The sequence below is a fragment of the Homarus americanus genome, unplaced genomic scaffold (genome assembly GCF_018991925.1).
Source record: "Homarus americanus isolate GMGI-L3 unplaced genomic scaffold, GMGI_Hamer_2.0 scaffold25467, whole genome shotgun sequence".
In the NCBI taxonomy this organism is placed as follows: domain Eukaryota; kingdom Metazoa; phylum Arthropoda; class Malacostraca; order Decapoda; family Nephropidae; genus Homarus; species Homarus americanus.
Genome location: NW_024732867.1, coordinates 4281127 through 4305087, shown reverse-complemented (window position 1 = coordinate 4305087; position 23961 = coordinate 4281127). Strand labels below are relative to the sequence as shown.

Below are 23961 nucleotides of genomic sequence, written 5' to 3'. Positions count from 1 at the left end.
AGCCTTCTACATACACACCTCAAATTAAGTGTACTTTACTGCATTTATTTTTACTTTGTATGTAATTTTCGGTGAGCTGGAACCAATTCCCCAAAATTCCATTGAAACAATGGTTTCGGTTAACGAAATTTTCGGTTAACGAACGAATTGTGTTCGTTAACCGAGGGACCACTGTATTTTATTTACCTGATGACTTATTTTTTACTTTAATTTACTGTATCTTGTCATTCTATTTATTCCTTTGTCTTAAATTAAGTTATTTTAGATGTATGTAAGGACTTATGCTATGATACAGTGGGATTTTAAACATTGTTCTGTAAGTACAGTATGCACCTAGCATGTGTTCCGACTTAAGTACAAATCCTACTTAAAAACGTCTTCAGGAACGGAACCTGTTCGTAACCCGGGGACTCCCTGTCTACAACTCTACTCTATTATTATATTATTCAGTCATTCAATTAAAATTAAATAAGTATAAGCATGAGATAAATACAATATACAGTAACAAAAATATGATATGAGTATGCATACATTTGTGACATTAGTATGACATTAGCATAAGTGTTACATAAATATTAAGAAGTCAAACAAACGTGAGTCAAGTATCATGTGAGTATTAGCTGCATGTGAGTATTAAGCTTGATTGATAACAAAAACATTAATGCTTTAACTCCAAAATGGTTTTCAGCTTTACTAGTTTACTGGATAAATGTGAATGAATCATTATTCACATTAAATAATACATACCTGTAAGGTAATCAAAATATAGTACAGTAATCATAATGTACAAGTACACAGTTATTAAATATCATCTGTATGTGCACTGAAACTGCCTTAGTGATGCATGCATGCCTGTGTTCAATACCCAGCTACACCAAGAGGGACTCCCAAGCCAGCTTCAGTCCATCTTGTGTAACCCCACATCAGACTGACAGATGCATTAACAGTGCATTGAAAAAATGTTTGGTGGTTGAAATTTATGGGTTCTTGAATTTTCTTTCTTGTACAGCACAGAATTAAGAAAATGACTAATTTCAAATAATGTATCATATTACAACCCGAATAAATTAATTAGCCTTTCAAAATGAAATGATAACAAAACGTTTGTGACAATTTTCTGAATAGGGGGAAATTAGATGTAATTAAATTCCTAAGAATATCAGCTAGCTAGTGATTAATAATTTTCATGTACTGTACAGTATGTCATTATAATTGATGGAAATTCATATAAAAACATCGACACAATCTATAATCTCTTTGAACACAGAAATGGTGGGAATAACTAATTAGGTTATTTCTTGCTATCAAACACTAGGCACAAAATTGAAGATTATGAGATTCACATATACAGTAATTAGTAAAAAACATTATTTGTCTACATGGCACTAGTATAATGCTGGGACACAGGAGGACATTGTGGGGTGTTAAGAGTCTGACGATTCTCGGCCCCTTCAGGAGGGTCTCGAGTGTCATGCACTCTAGTCACTTGGTCATGAGAGCGTCCACCCGAGTCAAGTACACGGTTAGGAGCGTCTTGTGCACGACCAGGTTCGTGTATACGTCTCCGTTTGCTGTCAATAATGCGCACACTGTCTGTAGGATGGACAAGCTCATTGCTATAATACCAGCGTACATACTTGCGATATTCGTCCTGACGACGACGATCAACGTAGCTAAATATGCAGGATGCCGGAACCCAAATTATGACAGAGACAATGATGACTGTCCCCACAATGTTGTCACGAAGGAACATCAAAACTGTATTGATATTGATATCTTCAATGATATCCCAGAAGCGCTCTACAACATCTTGTACTGTCTTCTCACATTTACCCTGAAAAGAAAGTTCTATTAATCAAGCACTTTATAAGAGAATGTATTCTCAAGTTCTCTGCATTAAGGATGACATTATCATGAACACAGAATGAGCTTGAAACATGTTTGTTTTTTTTCAAATTTTTCACTACATTTATTTTTTTTTTTAACTCAAAAAATTTTCTTGCACTTGACTAGCTGGAAAAATAAAGTTTAAAAGGAGATATTTTGCATAATTCTGATGACATTTCCGACTTAACTGGTGATAAAGCACAAATAATTTTTAATTAATGTGTGAAACATTATTGAATTCATGTAATCAAGTCAAGAAATATTGTATTGTTCCTAAAAATATAATTTATAATAAAGATAAGAATGAAGTCATATCTATTATTGGTCAAATCTACTGGTTGGAAACCCTGCATACCCTCGACACTGATGGCTGGCACTAAGGAGACAAGTGTTAGTTTTCACCCATTGCAACTATCCTCTTAAATAGAGGTGATTAAAAGTGATAGTTACCACGAAATGCTGACAACTGTTAAGCCTTGGTACTGCAGTTGTCTTGTGAAACCTCATCTTTCATTGTTTACTGTTGGCCATAGTGGATTTCCATTACCATGCTAAGTTCCACCATTCCCCCAAAAAGACTGCCCAGCTCCAACTAACAGAGCTATTAGACATCACACAACAGGGAAAAGTCAATAGCTAAGTACTGCATTGTCTTCTTAGCCTATTAGCTAGAACATGAATGTAAACTTGGTCAATTGGATTCAAATTTATTTGTATTCAGGCACTAATTCATAAATGGCAGATCACTCAGTTCAGCGTGATGAGTGAGAGATTTGGCAGTCAGGGCTCAATGATGCCTCCAGCCCCTCCCCCTTCTGTATCATTCCCCTTCTTTTAAGGGAAGCAGTTCAAGGGGATGGGAAGGGTACTCAATATATCTGTCATTTAAGGGTCCTATCTAAGGACTCGAAGAACCCCTTGTAAGTTGCCCTATATAATGATGATCACCTGGCTTGAGGATGACAGCCAAAAACCAATATGAAATCATGTGCTACCCATGACACAATACAGGTGTGGTGCCACCACCAACTGGCTGAGGTTAACAAAGTCTAAAGTCATTATGCTCATAATGCATGAAGTGTTTGGCCTAGCCATAATATCCCCACCAAGTACTGATATCTATATGGGGAATGATCTTAAATTTGGGATTTGAAAGAAAGCTATCAGGCTGATGTTTGACCAGGAAGATAACTGAACTGATGCTTGGCACTAGATATCCAATACTGTATGGACGATGGCAAACAATGGAAGGTACAACAGTGCATAGCAAATATGGCACCACGACTATAGTGCATTTTTTCTCAGCTGAGAAAAGATGCCCGCCCCCTCCTCAAGAGTTAGAGCTGATTGGCTGTTGCAAACCTGTCCGATTTTGTCCTGAAGTAATGATGTATTTCTAAATGAGTTTATTCATAATCGTTGGGATGACCGTTTCTGACGAGAAAGATATTTAGCTAAGTTATATAAAGATACATACATTCAATACTTCAAATATAAGCACGTAGGAAGTTTAGCAGAAGTATTATACATGAATTACTGTTAAACTCTGGTAGCAAATTCATGCTTTCGGAGGATGCATTTAATAGACATTTATTTTTACCCACAATAAGGCATACTAAGACAAATTGCGTATCAGTAATACTACATTATGCAAAAACAACATTTTAAAGGTCAGATTCACATTGAAATATTACACGACCGTTAGCAGAGGAAAAAAAAATGAAGTTGATAGCAGTCATTTCCATACCTCTCTGCTGGCCCGGTGGTAGCAATATTTCAGTGGTTCTGATCTTTTAAAATGGTTAAAATGGGAGAAAATTACTTAGCACTTGATTACCACCTGCCATCGATGTCAAGGGTAAGCTTAGTCCCACCGTTTGACTTGACTGGCAATATATTGTAAACATGTCTCCTTGGGCAGAGGAGAATTCCCAACACAATCCATTAAGGAGAGAATAGGGAAGTTAAGAGGAGTAGAGAGAGCAAAGTTATAATGTTGCAGGCAGCCTAAAGGGTCTTCTGTTGTGTCTTAGGGAACTCCATGTAGAATTGAGTCATCATACATAATTCTTGGTCAGTCACATCGATCTTTTAGCCTTGCCTGTTTGCAGGGGCAGATCCAGGAGGGGGGGGGGGGAGATCCCTAGGGATCCAGACCCCCCTTTTCATCAGAAAATTCCAATACTTTTCTTTAATGCAGTACTATGCAGTACTCAGCCATTTTTGCAAAGTAAAAAGTAATTACTATTGACCTCAGAATATCTCTTAATATCAAGTGCACATGGCTTCAATGCCCATGATATTGGTCAGATTAAAAAAAAATCAACCCCCCCCCCCAAAAAAAACAGCTGGGTGGGCTCGCTGTGTTCATCATGTTCTCCCACCTACAACTTCTTGGACCCTCTATTTGAAATTCCTGTATCCGCCCCTGCAACCAATCCATGCCAGTCATTACCTTGTTGCAAAAGCCATGGATGCAAGGAGTACCATCAGGAAGGATGTCAACAGGCATCACCGGAAAACATGTGTCATTGAGGGTCTTGCGACAACATCTTTTGCAAGCATCATCAACTGAAATTGGATATATAGTAATTAGAACAATAAATTCAAAAATGTGTTCTGTAAAATAAACAAAAGACTTAATGACAAAGTTGTTATATACAACCTACTCTCATTAAATAAGTTTTGCTTAGCCGGTATATGATAAAAAAAAAAAAAAGTTCTTCCCAACACAATGCTCAAATTTTGGCTATATGCAGCTGGACATTGTTTTGTAGCTTGGGTGTGTGCTGGCCAATTTGCTTGTCACCAGGTGTACACATAAGATAGGTATACCAACTCTAACAGCCACAATCTTCCACAAGGGGTGGTGGAATTTACTAATGTTCAAGAGCAATAATGAGTTCTAGGTAATTTCACAACTCCGACTGTTTATTACCCTTGAGTTACACTGGCACCTATCTATAGTGCATCTAAAAAGAGTTGGTGAAGTGAAGAAAAGCTGTAAAGCAATTACTTTTGTGCAGACAGTTTAACTGTTTTATAAGCTGGAGAGCTGCACAAGTGTTGCTGCAGTTGATGGGAATCTGGTATGAAAGAATGAACAATACATATAGTATGCAGTAGGACTAAGGTTATCAGGAGTCCAGGTAACTGGTACCCTCAAAATTAAATAATAATAATAATAATTCTTTCTGTCTCCCTCAAGCGTCGACTGGCGCGAGTGGCCAACGTGAGCTGTTGCCAGTGGCGGCTGAGCTCGACTGACTCATGGAATTACATGCCAGAATGGAGTTGCCATTTATAATATTTTGTTGTCAAAAAAATCTGATATCATACTTTACTACATTAAACTCCATTTAACCCAGACTTGCTTAATCCAAATCCCTTTGCACACTGGACATGTATCCCCAAGTTGGAAAAAAATGACCAAAATCAGGTTAGTACGGGGGAAAGTTTGCGTTCGGGGGCTGCCACTGTGGTGGAGGTGGTTGCTGAGGAGCACTAAAGTGAAATGTCTAAGAAATATAAATAGTGTACAGTACATACAGTCAATGAAATTAGCAGTGAAAACATATCCTTCACTCCACCTGAATAAATTCTCTCCAAAGTTGTTTCAATAAAAGATTCTTAAACAAAATTCTTCTATGAATAAAACATAAGAATTGTTTATACCGGAGTCTATAAAATCAGTTATAATTAAGTTAAAACACCATATATATGTATGTATGTAAATCGGGGTACTACTGTATATATATGTATATATGTATATATATATATATATATATATATATATATATATACAGTTGTACCCCACTTAACGCGGTCAATAGAACCCAGAGGGTCCCGTGTTAAGTGAAATCCGCGTTAAGTGAACAACAGAACATATGGGATTAATTCCAATAGAAACCAGCCCGACCCCCAAACTCCACTTTTTGAAGACACATAACTATGTTGTAGTAAAAATAACATCTTAATTTTATGATGGTACATGCACACAATTAATACTTAAGAGAAATAGAGAAATACAGTCGCCAAGTTAATGTCCATTCAAATAATGGACTCAACTCCCTCCCCTCTCACACTACACTGCCGGCTCTTCCCTCTCTGAGAAATTTTTGGGGGAAAACCACTAAATTTTAATAAATAATACCTCAAACTAAAGTTAGGATAATACAATTGACATTGCTGGATTCCTTGTAAGACCAGGAATATTTTGAATATAAATGTCATATATTTTGCACAAAAGATAACATAGTTACCTAGAGAAAAAATTTTATCTAAAATTTGTATGTTTAATGCAAAATATATGATGTTTATATTAAAAATGATCACCAAATTATAAGAATTCCAGCAATGTAAATTATATTCTGACCGGGTAATTTGTATGAATTTTATGAGCTAAAACAAATATCTTCAGTTAATAAAAAAAAAAAAATATTCTTCACAGGGTAACAGATGGTCAGTCGGTCCCTCCCTCCCCCCAACCCCCCACCAACCGTCCCAAGGAGATGTGTGGGAAAACCAGAATACTTAACTTTTTTGTAATAAATAATACCTCAAACTAAAGTTAGGATAATATAATTGACATTGCTGGATTCCTTGTAAGACCAGGAATATTTTGAATATAAATGTCATATATTTTGCACAAAAGATAACATATTTACTCAAGAGTAAACATTTTATCTAAAATTTGTATGTCTAATGCAAAATATATGATGTTTATATTCAAAATGATCACCAAATTATAAGAATTCCAACAATGTAAATTATATTCTGGCCGGGTAATTTGTATGAATTTTCTGAGCTAAAACAGGCAGTCAGGCAGGGTGGCGGGTGGGGCAAATCTAAAAATAGCGTCTCGAGCCGGACACTCACCGCGTATATGATGAAAAAATCCGTGTTAAGTGAAAGTTCAGCTCTGGCGAGGCACCGCGTATATGATAAAACGCGCTAAGTGAAACCGCGTTAGGCGGGGTAATACTGTGTGTGTATATATATATATATATATATATATATATATATATATATATATATATATATATATATATATATATATATATATATATATATATATATATATATATATATTGCAACCTCGAAAATTTGAATTGCATGGGCCCATGAAGTATATGAATTTTAGAAAATTTTTCATTTTAGATGTATGGAAGTGCCAGAGCAAATCGTTGTACAGTAGTACCCCGATTTACGCGGTCAATTGAACCCACAGGGTACCACGGAAAGTGAAAACCGCGTAAAGTGAACAACAGAACATATGGGATTAATTCCAATAGAGACTGGCCCGACCCCCCAAACTCCACTTTTTCCGACACAATACCTATGTTGTATTAAAAATAACATCTAAATTTTATGATGGTATGCTCACACAATTAATATTTAAGAGAAATACACTCGCCAGGTTAATGTCCATTCAAATAATGGACTCAAATCCCCCCCCCTTCTTCCCAGCTCACTGGCCCCTACCTCTCTGAGAAATGATTGGGTGAAACACTAGATTTTAACGTTTAGTAATAAATAATACCTCAGACTAAAGTTAGGATAATATAATTGACATTTCTGGATTCCTTGCAGGTCAGGGAATATTTTGAATGTAAACTTCATATATTTTGCACAAAAGATAAAATACTTGCTTTGTGTAAACCAAATTATTACATTAGATCTAAAATTTGTATGTCTAGTGCAAAATCCATGATGTTTATATTCAAAATGATCATCATATTGTAAGAATTCCAGCAATGTAAATTATTTTCTGGTCCAGTAATTTGTATGAATTTTAAGAGCTAAAACAAATATCTTCAGTTAATAAAAAAAAAATATTCTTCACGACACTATCTGTCAATCAAAGTACCCCAACTTGCCTCCCCCCCTCTTCCAACTGCGCCAGATGGTCGGTCAGTCCCAATCCTCCCCCCCAACCCCCACCTTCCCTCCCTACCAGAGAAATGTTGGGTGAAAAAACTAATTTTAACTTTTAGTAACAAATAATACCTCAGACTAAAGTTAGGATAATATAATTGACATTGCTGGATTCCTTGTAAGACCAGGAACATTTTGAATATAAATGTCATATATTTTGCACAAAAGATAACATATTTACTCAGAGTAAACATTAGATCTAAAATTTGTATGTCTAATGCAAAATCTATGATGTTTATATTCAAAATGATCATCAAATTGTAAGAATTCCAGCAATGTAAATTATATTCTGGCCGGGTAATTTGTATGAATTTTATGAGCTAAATAAAAAAAAAAAATTATACTTCACGCGTATATGGGTAGATGAACCCCGGAAAGTGAAAGTTCGGTTCTGGCGAGGCACACAGCGTATATGAAATCAGCGTAAAGTGCAAAATAAACCCAAAGGAGATGTCTTTTATGTATGTATGTGTGTATGTGTGTGTGTATATATATATATATATATATATATATATATATATATATATATATATATATATATATATATATATATATATATATATATATATATATATATATATATATATATATATATATATATATATATATATATATATATATACAGTATATATATATATATACAGTTAACCCTCACTTTACGCGGTTGATGTAACCCGGAGGGTCCCGCGTAAAGTGAGATACGCGTAAAGTGAATAACATAACATATGGGATTAATTGAAATGGAGTCCGGGCCGATCCCCAAACTCCACTTTTTGACGACACACAACTATGTTGTAGTAAAAATATTATCTTAACTTTATGATGGTATGCACACACAATTAATAATTAAGAGAAATATCAATAATATTAGGTTTTTTAACACTTACATTAGTGGAAAAAATGGCTGGGCACACGGGGATGGGCGGTTGGTTCCAAGGCAGAGGGCAGATTATTGGCCCTCACCTGTGTCACTTGTATCAATTGTATCACTATCCATCACAGAGGCTTACAGGGCCTCTTTGTCAAACTCCCCAAAGTCCATATAAGTCCATATCCTCACCATAATTATCACTATCACTGACTTGGGCCGGCTGTGGCGGGTGAAGAACTGGTAATGTTTTGATGACTGGGCGACCTTGTGCGCACCATGTTCGCGCCGCTTACACAACATGGCGGATGGCGGGAGGTTTGGATCCAAAAATGGCGCGGCTCGCCAGCCACTCTCCGCGTAAAGGGGGTACACGCACCGCGGAATGTGAGCATCCTGGGTTCCGGCAGGGCACCGCGTAAACGTGGAATGTGGGACCGCGTAAAGTGAGGGTTAACTGTATACCGATAAATCACTGTGGGTCGCGGCGTGATCTGGGTATGCTGATAACCACAGGAAAGAAAGAAAACCTGTATTTCCCCAAAGCTTTCGATGTAATTCCTCTTCAGGGGTGAGTACAGACTAGAGAAATACAAACCAAGGTGTATATATACAGAGGAGGGTGAGACCAGGTCCACAATGGTCAGGTATTAGGTAATGACCCTACTAATCTTTAAGTAGCACACAACGGTTGGTGGTCAGGTCAGATGGTCAGGTGACCCGGCCTTCTCACCTGGTTACAAATCCTCTTAATTACAAAATTGTCCAGCTTGTACATGCCGTTACTCAAATTCATGTTGAATGCTTCGGTATGTTTAATAAGACTAGATTCTATGATGCTCCTACATAATAAAAATAATTTTAATAATAATAATAATAATAATAATAATAATAATAATAATAATAATACAGTATTACCCCGCTTTACGCGGCTTCACTTAATGCGATTTCTCATATATGCGGTGCCTCGCCAGAACCGAACTTTCACTTAACGCGGTTCATCTACTCATATACGCGGTGAAGTATAATTTTTTATTTTTTATTTAGCTCATAAAATTCATACAAATTACCCGGCCAGAATATAATTTACATTGCTGGAATTCTTACAATATGATGATCATTTTGAATATAAACATCATAGATTTTGCGTTAGACATACAAATTTTAGATATAATGTTTACTCTGAGTAAATATGTTATCTTTGGTGCAAAATATATGACATTTATATTCAAAATATTCCTGGTCTTACAAGGAATCCAGCAATGTCAATTATATTATCCTAACTTTAGTTTGAGGTATTATTTATTAAAATCTAGTGGTTTCCCCCAAAAAATTTCTCAGAGAGGGAAGAGCCAGCAGTGTAGTGTGAGGAGAGGGGGAGGGAGTTGAGTCCATTATTTGAATGGACATTAACTTGGCGACTGTATTTCTCTTAAGTATTAATTGTGTGCATGTACCATCATAAAATAAAGATGTTATTTTTACTAGAACATAGGTATTGTGTCAGAAAAAGTAGAGTTTGGGGGTCGGGCCAGTCTCTATTGGAATTAATCCCATATGTTCTGTTGTTCACTTAACGCGGTTTTCACTTACCGCGGTACCCTGTGGGTTCAATTGACCGCGTAAAGCGGGGTACAACTGTAATAATAATAATAAAAAAAATAAAAAAACAAAAAATAAATCAAGAGTAAGAAATGACATACATTATGTACAGTGAGTTCTCCTAAAACGCGTGTTTTGACAACATGAATTGGCTCTAGCGCGATTGATGAATAGAGGAACAATATTTGTAAAACGCGAACGTGTTTGCTCTAACGCTGTGCCACTTGAACGGTTGTTGTGGCTTGGCGCGGGGTTATGCAGAGTTTACAGTTCACGTTCGACATCACATGTTCAATTGAGTTATGTGTTTTGTTTGTGAAGAATTGCAGAAATAATTTATGTAATATTTATGTATACAGTATACCTGTACAGTATATGTAAATTGTAAAATTTTAAATAAAAGAGAAAAACAAATTACGTAGCGTTTTGCACCCACACTCTGTTTACATCACACACAGTGTTTACAGTTCACGTTCGACATCACATGTTCAATTGATTTATGTGTTTTGTTTGTGAAGAATTGCAGAAATAATACATGTAATATTTATGTGTGTGTGATGTAAACAGAGCGCTTGGCCTCTCTCTCTCTCTCTCTCTGTATGGATGGAATTCGTGGTTTAGAGTGAGTGATATGAATGTCGTAACATTACTAGGCTGAAGGCGCCTGAATACTACTTAAACACATCAAAACTATGTTAATTGATCACTGTATAATAAATTCATTCACTCATAATTTCAAATTCCCTTTTCATCCTGTGTTATATACAGAAATACTTGAGTCCCTGAGCTAGTACACAAAAAGAAAACGGAGGACTAAGACATCCTGAAGTGGGTAGAGAACGGACATCTCTACTGGGGAACTCAAACGTTTCTCATGTTTTGTGGGCGCTGTAGCATAATATGAATATGTAAATTACAATTTACATATATACTGTGTATGTAAATTGTAAAAATTTAAATAAAAGAGAAAAACTAAATACGTAGCGTTTAAAGTGTACTGTACAGTGTTGTGGCTTGGCGCGGGGTTATGCAATATTTACAGTTCATGTTCGACATCACATGTTCAACTGATTTATGTGTTTTGTTTGTGAAGAATGCAGAAATAATTTATGTAATATTTATGTATACAGTATACCTGTACAGTATATGTAAATTGTAAAATTATAATTAAGAGAGAAAAACAAAATACGTAGCGTTTTAGACCTGCGCGCTCTGTTTACACCACATGATCAGTCTGAAACACGTGTGAAGTTTTTAAGCGTCCTCAGTGATTTCTCATTACTGTTTCTCCAATTTTGTGACTATGGAAAAGAAGAATATCTCCGGGAAGTGTTCTGGTGATCGCATTTTCGGTGGTGATCGTAAAAGAAAGGCTATAACACTTGAAGAAAAGCTTGATGTTGTCAAGCGTTTTGAAAATAAGGAAAGAACATGTGATATTGTGCGTGCAACGGGAATAAAGGAGTCTACTTTACGCACCATTAGAGACAATGCAGCAAAGATTAAAGCAAGCTGTATTGAGTGCTGGCAAAAGTGTGAGATCACGGCCAAAGGAACTTGAGGAGATGGAATGGCTTCTAAGTGTTTGGATAGAAGATCAAACGAAAAAGCGATCTGGGACCAGCTTCCTCACCATTAAAGAGAAAGCCCTATCAATATATGAGGACCTAAAGAAAAAAGCTGAAAATCCTGCTGATGTGATTGCCTTTGGTGCTAGTAGTGGATGGTTTTCTGGTTTTAAGAACCGCTATGCCTTTCATAATGTAAAGTTATGTGGTGAAGCAGCAAGTGCCGACGAAGAAAGTGCCCGGGCATTTCCTCCCACTATAAAGAAATTGATTCAGGAAGAAGGCTACACCTCAGACCAAATTTTTAATTTGGATGAAACAAGTTTATACTGGAAGCGCATGCCAACAAGAACTTACATATCCAAGAATGAAGCACATGCTCCAGGCTTTAAGGCTGCAAAGGATAGTGTGACAGTGTTGTTGGGTGCAAATGCTAGTGGAGACTTAAAGCTTAAGCCTGTGTTGGTGTATCACTCTGTCAACCCGCGAGCTTTAAAGGGTTACATAAAGTCTACTCTAGGTGTTCACTTTAGGTCAAGCAAAAAAGGTTGGATGATGGGACAAATTTTTTCTGACCTTCTTGTGGATGTTTTTGAAAATGTTTTTAAAAAATATTGCAAGAAGAAGAATATAGATTTTAAGATTCTCCTTATTTTAGATAATGCGCCAAGCCACCCTCCCACCATTGCTGAGCTTTCTGACAATATCAAAGTGCTCTTTCTACCTCCAAATACAACATCTCTCCTTCAACCAATGGACCAAGGAGTAATAGCAACCTTCAAAGCCTATTATTTGAGGAGTACATTTAAGAAACTTATTGCAGCTACTGAGGAAGGAAATGATAAGGCCAGTGTTCTTCAGTTTTGGAAAAATTTCAACATCAAGCATGCAATTGACATCATTGTGGAGACCTGGGGTGAAGTAAGTAAGGACTGCTTGAGTGGAGTTTGGCAGAAGCTTCTCCCAGATTTAATTCATGATTTTACAGGCTTTGGTGCATCAGAGGAGCTCCCAAAAATTAAAGAAAATTGTGTTTCTCTTGCAAAGCAAATTGGCTTTGCTGAAGTGGAAAGCACTGATGTTGAGGAACTGCTCGAGTCCCACTGTGAAGACCTCTCTACAGAAGATCTACAACAACTTGTTGCTGCTGGGGAAATAGAAGATGCCGAAGATGAAGAAGTCCAGGATGCAAAACCACGAGAGCTTCCCACTTCTGTTTTGTCTTCTATCCTGAGGGAAGTTGATAAGCAGTTGCAGATCTTGGAAGATAATGACTACAATGCAGAATGGAGCAGGATTGCAGTTCGTGGTGTTAAATCTTTTTTGGCACCTTATGAACAGCTTCTTTGTGAAAGAAGAAAGACGGCAAAGCAGCAAACATTAGACGTCTTTTTTAAGTCAACCCCCAAGAAGCAGACTGAAGACACTGAACCACAGCCATCCACTTCTGGAATTAGATGTTTTTTCTTCCCTCCCATGCAACCAAAACTGCACCTGATGATGATGATACACAACCACTCTCCCTGCTTACCTACCAGCCCCCCTTCCCACTGACTTAGTAGAAGAATTTGAAGTAGCAAAACGCCTGGACAAACTAAAATTAAAACGCTCTACCACCCCCATTGACACCAATGAAACACTTAAGGGAGTTCTCCCGAACGCTAAGCCCCTATGCTCCATCATCAATCGTCTCTCAGTCAAGCAGATGCCCAGCTGACTGGAACTCTTATGTATCCACCAATTGCCCAGTCAACCAGCCCACAATCCTTAAATCAAAGCTCGACCCTGTGCAATCACCCCAATACCCAACCCTAATCTGTGAAAGTTTTGTGTTCGACTGGGCTTGATATTGCAGGAATCGTAGACCCACCAGCAATTTGGCAACATGAAAACCTCCTCACCACTCACTGTCTTGTCGCTTTCGATTACATATACGCCATCTCGAGAAACGAAAAAACGTCTGTAGCTGTCGCCTTCATTGATTTCACTAAAGCATTCGACCTGGTCGACCACCAATATAATCATCAACAAACTGGCCTAGTGACCTCCGGGCCGGAGAATCTTATACCATGGCTTACAGACTTCCTCAGTGACCGACGCCAAGCTGTGCGCTTCCGAGGGGCTGTCTCCACCTTTCAGTCACTCACCTGTGGCGTCCCCCAAGGCACCAAGATGGGACCACTCTGCTTCCTTATGCTCATCAATGATGCCCTAGAAACTGCTCGCTGGAAATATGTCGACGATTCCACCATTGGATCAGCGCCAACAATTTGCTCCCCAACTAGGCTCGCCTCAGGATTTATTGAACAGTCTCCAAAACTGGGCTACCAACAACCATGTCACCATCAACCATACCAAGACCATGGTTATGCACATCAACCTCTCCTCCGACGTTGTCCCACCCCCTTCCATTACTTTAGGTCCCAACACACTCCAGGTTGTAGATTCCACTAAGCTCCTCGGCGTCACCATAGACAACAAACTAAATTGGAAACCACACGTCAGTGAAGTTGTCAAATCCTCCAGTTTCCGTCTCCACCTCCTCCGCCGACTCAAGTCCCTCGGAGTTCCTGCACCCGAGCTCCTCAGTGTTTACTCAACATTCATACTTCCCAAGCTCACCTATGCCTCCCCTACCTGGTCTTCCTCCCTAAATGCCACACAACGTAAACACCTAGAAAAAGTGCAAAAGAGGGCATGCAAGATTATTCTCTCCCCTTCCTACTCCACATATCAAGAAGCGCTCAACACACTGACCCTTTCGACTCTCACTGACCATCACCACGACCTCATCTGCAAATTTGGTAAGAAGCTTCTACACCATCCTCGACACCGGCTCCTACTACCACCTGAGATCCCTAGTCCCGAGAATTGCTGTTCGACACAACCGCATCCAGCCCATACGTGCACGAACTGATCGCTATAAGAACAGCCCAGTCCCAACCATTGTAAAAATTATCAATAACTTGTAATAAACCAGTGTATTCACTCCCAGTAAACACTACTCCTTGCACTGTCACTATGTTGAAATGAACTGTAGTTTGAGCTTTTCCCCATCTAGTTATTATATGTCATATTTGTGTCACTTATGTTACTTGTATATTATTTGTAATTCGAAACCCATTCCCCAAATATGTAACTGTATATTTTCAGCCTTCTGGCTGCCAAGCTCTTTCAATAAACCGTTAATTATTATTATTATTATTATTATTTACAACTGTCAAATCCTGTCTGCATGACTCCTCAACCTCAACATCAACCTTCTCCCCCATCAAGTTATATTCATATTTTTTCAAGGTGAAGTGTAACATTTACTGTATGATTTCATTATTAGATATGAATGTAACATTTATTTAGACTGTGCTATCCTTTGTGTTAAGCTGACTACGAAATTTTTTTCAATTTCGAGTAATCTGCACCTAACCCTATTTTCTCCATAAGCCCTGTTATTTCTATTACGCGAATTTCTATCACACGATGTTTTACAAGAACACAACTATCGCGTTATAGCAGAACTGACTGTGCGTTGTGTTGTCAAAGTAAGAGAAACAATTGAGACCCTGCAATTGTGTGTAAATGAGGCAGAAAATCAGGTCAGCAGCCTGGGACTTGGTCACAATTTTCGTGATGCCATATGGCAGCAGGGTCTACCATTAGACAACACATTATGCTACCAAAAATCTTCCCAGGCAGTAGTACCTCCCTGTTTGATAGCTGCCTACTACCTACCGAAGGGCTAAACTTTTGGTGCACTCTGCCATGTGGTAGGGGGCTCTCATAATGTTTCACGAGTTATATTTAATCTTCGAACAAAACCGCGACACGCCTCTTGTCTCTGATTGTACATCCAATCATACACCATAACAACAAAATTTTCAACACAAACATGTAGGTATTTTTCTTACTTGTATCACACATGCAACTCTGCATGTCTTGTGTCTCACAATATGGGAGACAATTACCCTGGAGACACTGTCCTTTCTCAATACAAGGTGTGCCATCTTCCATGGGTTTTGCTTTAGGGCATTCAGCCTTCGTGCCCAAGCACCTCGACTCATTTTCACAAGTGGCTGGCTGCTTCTCACGACACTTTATTCCATGGTTCATGTACTGACAGCTCTGGCAGCACGGAGAATTACGATCACTGCAAGTAGCATGTCCACGTAATTTGCAGTGCTTATCACAACAGTGGTCAATATCATCTTGTCCCACCAGTCCAGCATCACATTCTTCCTGCCCTTCTACTCGCTGGTTTCCACAGTACGATTCTTCTGGTTCCGTAAAGCACCGAGAAGACTTGGCTACCAATACTGCACGAATTGCTCGAAGGCTACATGGAGAAAATCTCTGGGGGGAAGAAAGTGTTGATTTAGTTCAGCAGTACAACAGAAATCTAGTAAGGGTGTTTTGGAAATGGCCGATGTTAGCAGACTGTTAACTCAGTTTAAATGTTTATGAATTGAAAGAAATTCAAGTCCAAACCCTTTTAAATGTTTGACTGGATATGTTGTCTGTGCTTGTAGGGTGCAAGACAGCTCAGTAGTCTTTCTAGAAGACATGATCTTGATTAACTGACAAAACTCTACAAGTGACTGAGGACAAGTTAACCTTTCTCTAACAAGTGATTTCTTGGTGTGCTTTTTCTTAAAATAATTACTCCATACTCATCACTGTCTAACTTATCCACGCAGACATTTACATTACTGTAGACAGATGTGTTTCTAGACCAGGGATACCACATCCTTTAGGTGTAAAAACAAGGGTTTCTAAGGTGCAGCTATAAGGTAACAGTGTGTCAACATCAAGGAGTTAATGGTAGTATATATGGCTGTTTTTCAATCCTCAACAGTTTCTGTTGTTCTAGTTTGTATAAATTTCCCTTTACTTTGCATTTTCTTTCCTCAAATTGCAGCATTGACAAAGGTAAATACCATGTACCCAGTGACAGATCAAATTTAATTGATAAACTGATTCTCCTCCATGAATACTGGCAGATGTGACCCTTGTTTTAATTTATTTTCAATGCTCACTATTAGCATGTGGTGAAAATTTCTCATTTACGTATTAAACAACTAAATCAACAAATCAGAAGGTCTCAAATTTTCAGCAGAAGCACTGAGAACAGCTGTCGGCCAATCTTATTTGGTGTAGAGATAGTTATGGACAAAAGCATCTGCGGAAGATTCAGCCTCATTTATTTATTTATTTATTTTAATATAAGAAAAATATGCTATTATGATCAAGATATAAATAAATACAGTATATTTTTGGTAAAGATTCATATAAACACAGACAAGCAAAAAACATGTATACTGGTACTGTATACCTTATTGTTGATGTCATATCCCGACACTGAGTAGGTGTACATGAGATATGATCCACCCTGGCTGGCACTTGGACTGCATTCTGGCCTGTCAGGGTCATGTTCTGAACCCCAATTGTGACCAAATTCATGAGCCGTGACCAGATCAGCCTCACGGGTGATAACCCGCTGACCATAATGATTCCTGGAAGAGCTGAGGCCCGAATTCAGGTAGAGAGTGTGACCATTCTTGAAGTATTCTGTAGATTCATATTGTTGTCAGTGTATTGTAGATGCAAATTTTATTTATGTTTGTTGAAAAGCAAACACAAGAATCATCTCATACTTTTTACTGCATAATATTTTGATATATTACTGTACAGTACTATTTATTACTTGCCTGTCAGCATAACCAGTGTTAATGGAAAAGATACTCATTGCTGTTATTTACAAAGTTATTTCCGTGTTTAATCAATCCAATGCAAAAGAGTACACTCAGAGTACTGTACAGATTAAAATGACAGGCAAATAAACTGTTCAACAAAATGGCCAGTTGTTCTATGATAGTGACATTATGCAAGAGCTCAAAACTAAATTCCATAACAATGGACATTTTTAAATGTTTTGTAAGTTAATCTAGAAGTAATAAGAATAATAAAAATATTATGGTACAGGTTGAGGATCCTTTATCTAAAAACCTCAAAACCAAAAAACTCTGAAAACTGGAGAAAATTTGAGAGAGGTAAATTCTAAAAAGCACAGTTAAATTCCCCAGGTAATGTTGGTCACCCAGCTGATCTGAGCTGAGCCAAACGTGCCTGATCATTGCCTTGGTTGCCCAGGAAACTTTGTTGATTGTCAAAACTGTTTACAGCCAGACATATTCACCTTATTCTGATACAGTATTGTGTTTATTTCATGCTTTTGGACTATATTATTTTTTTTAATTTTCAAAAAGAGCAATAGATACTCCTATGGGTATGGCGAGAGTTAAAAAGCACCCCTTGTTTTCAGGTCAACTGCAACATCTAATACACGATCACAGTCAGCAGGAGACAAAACTTAGTCTAGAGTGTGTCCAGAAAGATGTGTTGGGCATGAAACATGATTGACAAAATTGTATAGATGGAGAATTTCCAAGAACTTAAGGAAAAAGGCTTCAGAGATGGGTTGTCAACCCAATATTTAAAGTCACCACATATCAACGATTGCTTGTTCTTTCCTGAGAAAGTCTTAGGAAACAAGCCCAAATTTATCCATGAAATCCCTATCTGTATCTGGGTGACCTGGATGATAAGCAACAGGAATTCTAAAGACTTGAAGATGAAAATTTATTAATGCCTCCATAAATTCAAAGGAAAAAAACAGAGTCACTATTAATCAGTTGAGCGAGGCCACAGAATAAATCAGCGCCACCCAGAGCTCCTGCAGCAGGTTTGGGAACATGAACAAGAGAATGTGCCTTGGGAAGAGCACTATGAAAATGTTGATGTCTGATTCATACAACCACATTTCAATTATACAGGGGATATCCAAGCTGAACTCCCTCAGAAACTCATTAACATGATACATTTTGTTTCAGATCACACGGATATTAAACAGACTCACTTTTAATAGGCTCAAGGAGGGCACTACACTTTTTTAACAAATAATGTCAATGTTCTCAATTACTTTTTTACATTTGGAAGTCATTATAGAGCAATCTTTACTTGATGCAAAATGACTGACTGACTTAGGTGGTATATTACAAGAGTGGGACAATTTGCACAGCAAGGTAAGGTCTTAATTGAGCATGACCTAGACTCATGACTGCCTGCACAGAAGGCACTAACTGGAAGACCAGGCTTTCTGGGACAACCTGAAGCAAGGTATCCAAATTTTTGTCAGTCGTAGCATTGAGTGACCCAGAAACTGTCGTAAGCTTTGCAACTGTTCAGTCCAACATAAATGTATCCTTGAAACTTCTCTATGGGATTTCATACTTCAGGTGACATCTTCATGGCTGTGGGTTTACTATCTCCCTTTATCTTAGTGAAAACATGGGATAACTGTTGACAGATGATTGTATATAATGGCTATATTTGACATCTTATATATTGAGCACCATTAAAGAGTAATGTACAGCAATCCCTGATTATTCCCATATTATATATTCACACCTTCGAAGACAATAAAATACAGGTTGGACCTTGCTAATCCAGGAAGTTTAGGACCAGAACCGGTCCGGATTAGCGAAAATTCCGAACCTTCGAAGCTGAGGTTAAAACAAAAGCAAATAATGCATAAAATTTACTATTACTGGTACCAATACAACTTACATCAGCATAAATCTAGCCCAGGCTTACTGGACCTCTTTATGACAAAGTGTTAGTGCTTTGGCACATGTTTACTGTACACTGGACCCTCGCTTTATGCCATTCACTATATGAGAATTCACATACCTGTATATGTAAAGAACTAAACAAAGAATTTATTTGAAACTAGCAGAATCGCCGCCCTCCGGGTGGCTCATCCGCTAGGCAACGGTAAGACGCCACCCTCCGGGAGGCTCCACATTGTCTCACTGTTCAGTCCCCAAAACTTCTTCTTCCATCAATAATTCATTAACGGTGTATGTAAGTTCCACCATGTTTTTCAGTACAAAGGTAACAGCAAAGTATATTTTTTTAGCATTAATCTGTTATTTCATTGTCTAATCATCACTACATATAACACCACCCATCATCACTACATATAACATTATCCATCATCACTACATATAACACCACCCATCATCACTACATAACAATATCCATCATCACTACATATAACATCATCCATCATCACTACATATAACACCATCCATCATCACTACATATAACACCACCCATCATCACTACATATAACAATATCCATCAACACTACATATAACATCATCCATCATCACTACATATAACACCATCCATCATCACTACAGATCGGCAAAGTAGTTTCCGAGATTCTCGTGCGGACACACAGACAAACACACAGACATACTTCTTTGTTATATATATATATATATATATATATATATATATATATATATATATATATATATATATATATATATATATATATATATATATATATATATATATATATATATATATATATATATATATATTATATATACAGTGGGGTATGCTATAACGAATCTAATTGGTTCTAGAACCTTGTTCGTTATAGCATTCGTTCGTTATAGGATTAATCCGTTCCAGGCCCCCAAATACAACCACTTAACACTGAAAAATATAATATAAAATTGTAAAAATTGTAAAAGTGCATAAATATGCATCTAAACCCCTGAAATAATGAGTATCATTAATACTTGTAATAAAAAAACAATAAATTAGTAAAAAAAAAAAATAAAATAAATAAATAAATAAATAATGTTCGTTGTAGGAGTTTCGTTCGTTATAGCATTCTCAATTTTATAGGTAAAACCGTTCGTTATAGGAATATTCGTAGTTGGATCCGTTCGTTATAGCATACCCCACTGTGTATATATATATATATATATATATATATATATATATATATATATATATATATATATATATATATATATATATATATATATATATATATATATATATATATATATATATATATATATATATATATATATATATATATATATATATATACAGTAAAAGTCCAAAAATCCGGATGCCAAAAATCCGGACCACCCGAGAATCCGGACTTTTCGAAAACTTTCAAACTTTTTAAATTTAGCGGGCTTTTGTGGGTTACGTGAATGAATGGAGTTGTTTTAAAAAAAATTAATTTACATAATTCTAATAATAAAAGTAATTGTAAATTATAAGTAGCTAATTTTGCTAGTTTTGTAATTAGCTTGTCCTGAAATGTAAAATTTGAGGCACTATAAATCTTTTGTGTGTATGTGTGCATGCGTGAACGCCACAGCTACACAGCGACAACAAGCGACCACTCGATCGCTACTTTAGAACAAGCAATCAAACTGTGACAACGTATGTAATTTTGAGTCTTACTCTTTCCATTTACAAGCCCATAATAATGGCTCCTAAAGTAGATAAGCTTTGTTGTGTGAAGAGAAAGAAGAACACATTGAAATTGAGTGACAAACTTGAAATACTTAAGAAACTAGAACGTGGTGTGAGCAATGCTGTTCTAATTGAAACATACGACATTGGAAAGTCAACAATTTATGATATAAAAAGGCAAAGAATAAAATTCTAGAATTCACAACTTCTTCTGAGCCTTACAATAAAATTGCTGAAAGAAAAAGTTTACATCGGCCCAAATTAGAAAATCTTGATAAAGTGTTGCACGAATGGTTTTTGTTAAAACGATCAGAAGGTATGGCAATTTCTGGGCCGATGCTTATTGCCAAAGCAAAGTCTTTTAAGGAGCAAATGAACATTGAATCAGAGTGCGCATTTAGTGATGGATGGCTTAGGAATTTCAAGACTCGTCATGGTATTAGACAGTTAGATATTGCTGGAGAAAGACAGTCGGCTGATACACAAGCAGCAACAAAATATAGTGCAACATTTGAAAAAATTGTAAATGACTATGATCTCACAGCCGATCAAATTTATAATGCTGATGAAACAGGGGTTTACTGGAAGTGTTTGCCCACAAAAACTTTGGCTGGAAACCAAGAACAAAATGCAACAGGTTTTAAGCTTAATAAGGAAAGATTAACCGTTCTTGTATGTGCTAATGCTTCAGGTCAGCATAAAATTAAGCTTTTGGTGATTGGCAAATTTAAGCGCCCACGGGCCTTTAAAGGGATTGTGCACTTGCCTGTGACCTATAAAGCCCAAAAGAGTGCTTGGATGGACAAAGACATATTTCACGATTGGTTTGTTCATGATTTTGTTCCATCAGTTCGTCAGAGCTTAAGGAAATTGGGGAAGCCTGCAAATACAAAGTGCCTGCTACTTCTCGACAACTGTAGGGCCCACCCGCATGAATCAAAATTAGTCTCTGATTGTGGGAATATTTATGCATGTTACTTGCCACCAAACGTAACATCATTGATTCAACCCATGGATCAAGGAGTCATTAGGAACTTTAAATGTCACTATAAAAATGATTTTATGACGAAAATGATGAATAAGAATGTCAACCCTACAGAATTTCAACGCAGTTTTACGATCAAGGATGCAATATTTTCACTCGTGACTGCCTGGAATGCAGTCACGAGTGAAACACTTTTAAGAGCGTGGCGAAAGTTGTGGCCGAAAGTGATGTTTGCAGATCTAGTGTGTGATCAAGACAAAGATTTTGAAGGATTCCACATAAAGCAGAGGGCATCTGAAGTGCAAGAACTGATGGAGACTGTTAAATTATCTCTGGAAGTTGTAAGTGTAAATGTAGTCCAGTCAAGCCATCATGTATCAATTAATTTTAAAATAGAAATTATAATGTAAAATATTATAAGACAATGGTTTATTAGTGCTGTTAATATGTGTGCTGTGTAAGTGTCTTGGCATGTCACCTACCCACCTGACTCCCGAACAAACTCTTCATCAACTTCTTGAAATCCTACAATGTGCTTGGCAAGCTCAAAATACACACACACACACACACACACACGGGAATTAAGACAACAAGCATCCAGTGAGGGTCTTGTTGTGTGACTCATTGGAAGCGAATTAAAAGATCAGCTGTTGAGGAGCTTATCGCTTGGAAACACTGGTGCATGTTACCACTCCTTTCCACACCCTCTTTCTGATCACCCACACCTCTCTGCTTTCTCACTCCATATTTTAAAATGTTATGTAATGTAACATTGAAGGGATACAACTGCTCATTTATACTTATAGTTATCACAATCTCTCTAAAATACTTTAGAATTTGTGTTTATTCAAGACATCTTCAGGTCATCGAGACCCACTAATCCCCCTACCCAAGAAAGGGTGACCTGACATTCCATCAGGTCAGTAATGAGACCACTAAGCCCCCACCCTACCTCAACCTGACATCGAGTCTTGTCAAGTCAGGTGAGGTCTCCCCCCCCCCCCACCGCGTAAATCGACTTTTGTCCACATTCATAAAAAAAACTTTCTGTTGACGCGTAACTCTGCTACAGTCCTTCAGGGTTTGAATTATGCACCGGCCCAGTAGATGCTGCCACCTAGCGGCGAATGGGGCAAGCTGAAGCTCCCGCCATCAATACACTAGGAGACAACATTGCTGCTCTGTGTTTTGTCCAGTTTCCCCCTTTTTATGACTAATAACTGTTTATATTATATATATAATGTTAGTAGTTATTCTATAGATTCAATACTAGCACTTGGAGTGTGATAATCATTAAATTAGAAGGGAAATGAATGAGGTAATTTGGGAAGTGAAATTATTTCATGCATATGCCATGATGGAAAATTATGTGACATTATTTATTCATGTTTTGTTTTGTTTTTTAGAGAATAATGGAATATTTTAAAAGTTTAAGAGTGTGCTATATGAAATATGTAGTATTAGAAAGCAGTAGTGCATAATAGAGGAGAAAGGAAACACAATATAAGAGGAAATAGAGCGACACAGGTAACCAGAGGACCAAACATGGCATACAGTATTGAGCCGTGTTTTCCAATACTTCATGTTTTTCTTTGTCTTTCTAAAATGTCTGGAATACGTGAGTGAGCAAGGCTTGTAAAATGTGAAAGAAAAGTCAAGTTTTTATGGATATACTGTATATGAATTTAGTCTTTACCTATATATATTACCAAAGGTGGTTTACTTCCTTGTCTTACAATGAACTTCATCTTTGTAATCTTAATTTATAT

The 23961-nt window shown here is 37.2% G+C and overlaps 1 protein-coding gene across 1 annotated transcript in view; it reads right to left on the bottom strand.

Annotated features, from left to right (window-relative positions):
* The window catches only part of LOC121869162 (ADAM 17-like protease), a 111571-nt gene that overhangs the window by 21533 nt on the left and 66077 nt on the right, over nucleotides 1-23961 (bottom strand). Inside the window, exons 9-12 of the mRNA XM_042370353.1 lie at nucleotides 17189-17424; nucleotides 15768-16209; nucleotides 4343-4458; nucleotides 1638-1834 (exon numbers count right to left, since the gene is read on the bottom strand). Of these exons, the coding sequence (XP_042226287.1) occupies nucleotides 1638-1834; nucleotides 4343-4458; nucleotides 15768-16209; nucleotides 17189-17424 (991 nt within the window). The remainder of the gene's footprint in view (nucleotides 1-1637; nucleotides 1835-4342; nucleotides 4459-15767; nucleotides 16210-17188; nucleotides 17425-23961) is intronic.